Below are 2500 nucleotides of genomic sequence, written 5' to 3'. Positions count from 1 at the left end.
TCCCTCTTCAGCAAAGCCACATAGGGCCAAGTAGAAGAAGCCTAAACAAGTCTATAGTGCTTTTTCCATCAGAAAAAGTTAAAGCTCATCATATTGTAGTGATATACGGTAAGATGTGTGCGCTTGGTTTTCCATCAACAGGACAATTCTAGCAAAATAAAACGACTTCACAGCCAGTCGTGTTGATGCACATTTTTCTGACTCGCCACATGATTTTCCATCAACATTTTGGGGGAATAGAACGCACAGTTTGTGATTAGAACGCAGGAAAGACAGACTATCCTGCACGTGACGCAATACCAGGTGTTCGAGCAAGTGTTGGAACTCTCTGCCTTGACCAGAGCCTCCATGCAGGTTGATCTCCATGGTGGTGTGTGTGTACAGTATTCATATTCATGCATACTGTATACATACAGTACTGCATACTCTATACTGTGTCAAGCTAATCCAATCGTTTTAGACACTGACTAGCCTTTTGTCCTTGGACTTGGCGCCTATATTTGCTGGATTTACTTGTTGGACGATGCTTGTGCAGTGCCTTATCTCCCTTTGTACTCTTTCTTTTTATGCAAAAGGTATGTACTCCCAATACTGGCTAACTGTTTTGAGTATGGTTATATGTTTATACTGAATTTTCCTGAATGTATTTTTGTTATTATTAATATGTTATGAGTTATGAGAATTGTTATGAGAAATAATTGCTATGAGAACACCAAGATTATAGGCCATACAGAGCATTTTAATGCAGTTTTATTTTTCTATTTACTGCTGGTTTTGCACTGTATTGTATTTTGCTATCAATTTCAGTCATAGTAAGCTGAGCTGGGAGAAGGCTGGTCTGACGGCGTGTATGCAGTGTCGTATCCTTATTGTGCTCTTTCTTTTTATGTTAACAGAAATTATTATATGGTTGTGACGTCATCTGTCGAATGCTCCATTCATTTCAACGGGGCTCCCCAACGTTCGGACGTCTGTTATTTTTCGATAACGGACGGGTTGGTCTATAACAGACCGCTGTCAATGGCAACAAGACTTTTCACTGCTAAAGCGACTTTTCAACAAGACTCTAATCAGCTGCTGTGATAGACAGCACCCGTTGTCCTGGCTACCGCTGTCAATGGCAACAAGACGTTCACTGCTAAAGCCACTGGCTTGTATACAAGTCAGTGGCTAAAGCGAATGTTTCATATCACTCCGCAGGGGGTCCGGTCTTCTGTCACTCTAATCAGCTGCTGTGATAGACAACACCTGTTGTCCTGGCTAGCCTACCTAGCTGTTGCCTAGCGGTGTTCCACAACGGCACTGTTTTGTTTTGCGCAGCAACAATCTTAACATTAAATAGGTCTAAAGAAATGTCCCCGCATGTGTGAATCATTTAAGTATATCCATATAATAAGCGGGTTAACTTTCGGCGAGTCGGTCGCTTTGTGGAATAGCAGCACTTCAGAGAGAACAAGACCCCTCCGCTCCGCGTCGGGGTCTAAAGATTCTCTCTGTCGTGCTGCTATTCCACGGTAGCGACCTTCTCGCCGAACGTTAACCCTTACATAAACAACATTGCTGAGTAATAGAACAGCATCAGTGTCTCCTCATTGGCACTGGAACACAACACAGGGGATAGCCGGTGCGCAGTGCAGTGCGCACAGCAGTGTGTCAAGAGATTCTTTAAGTAATTCTCTCTACTCTCTCTGAGTGTGTTCCGGCTACAATGCACATCATTATAGGTAACCACTCAATGGACACAGTATATATCCCATCATACTAACCTGCTGGCTAGTGTACACACTCTCTCCTTGATGCGTTCAGAGTAATTGTTACTCTCACTAATCAGGCTCTCCCTGGCCTTGTGTGTGTGTGTGTGTGTGTGTGTTTGTGTGCGTGTGTGTGTGTGTGTGTGTGTGTGTGTGTGTGTGTGTGTGTGTGTGTGTGTGTGTGTGTGTGTGTGTGTGTGTGTGTGTGTGTGTGTGTGTGTGTGTGTGTGTGTGTGTGTGTGTGTGTAAATGTGTCTTTATAACTGACCTGCCTCAATGTGTGTGTGTGGGTCTGTGTGTATATACTGTGCTGTATTTAACCCATATACTGACCTGCTGGCCAGCGCGTCCACCCTCTCCTTGATGCGTTCGGAGTAGATGTTGCTCTGGCTGATGAGGCTCTCCCCGGCCTCGATGACGGCCTTGATGCGGTGCAGGTTGAGCTCCATGGTGGTGGTGAAGTCCTTGTGCTTCCTGATGGCCGCCTCCACCGTCTCCACCGTGGTGGGCAGCTCCACATGGGCCAGGCCCGACTCCTGATGAACGGATGGAGAGGAGAGGAGAGGAGGAGAGGAGAGGAGGGGAGAGATGAGGAGAGATGAGGAGAGATGAGGAGAGGAGAGATGAGGAGAGATGAGGAGAGGAGAGTGGAAGAGAGGAGAGATGAGGAGAGATGAGGAGAGATGAGGAGAGAGGAGGAGAGATGAGGAGAGATGAGGAGAGGAGAGAGGAAGAGAGGAGAGGAGAGG

General features: G+C 46.1%; 1 protein-coding gene across 1 annotated transcript in view; it reads right to left on the bottom strand.

Annotated features, from left to right (window-relative positions):
- The window catches only part of LOC134454137 (spectrin beta chain, non-erythrocytic 4-like), a 133135-nt gene that overhangs the window by 76668 nt on the left and 53967 nt on the right, over nt 1-2500 (bottom strand). Inside the window, 1 exon segment of the mRNA XM_063204941.1 lies at nt 2085-2287. Coding sequence (XP_063061011.1) covers nt 2085-2287 — 203 coding nt within the window.

Source organism: Engraulis encrasicolus, chromosome 8, assembly GCF_034702125.1.
Source record: "Engraulis encrasicolus isolate BLACKSEA-1 chromosome 8, IST_EnEncr_1.0, whole genome shotgun sequence".
In the NCBI taxonomy this organism is placed as follows: domain Eukaryota; kingdom Metazoa; phylum Chordata; class Actinopteri; order Clupeiformes; family Engraulidae; genus Engraulis; species Engraulis encrasicolus.
The sequence above is the reverse complement of the archived record's forward strand: the minus strand, read 5'-3'. Positions and strand labels throughout refer to the sequence as shown.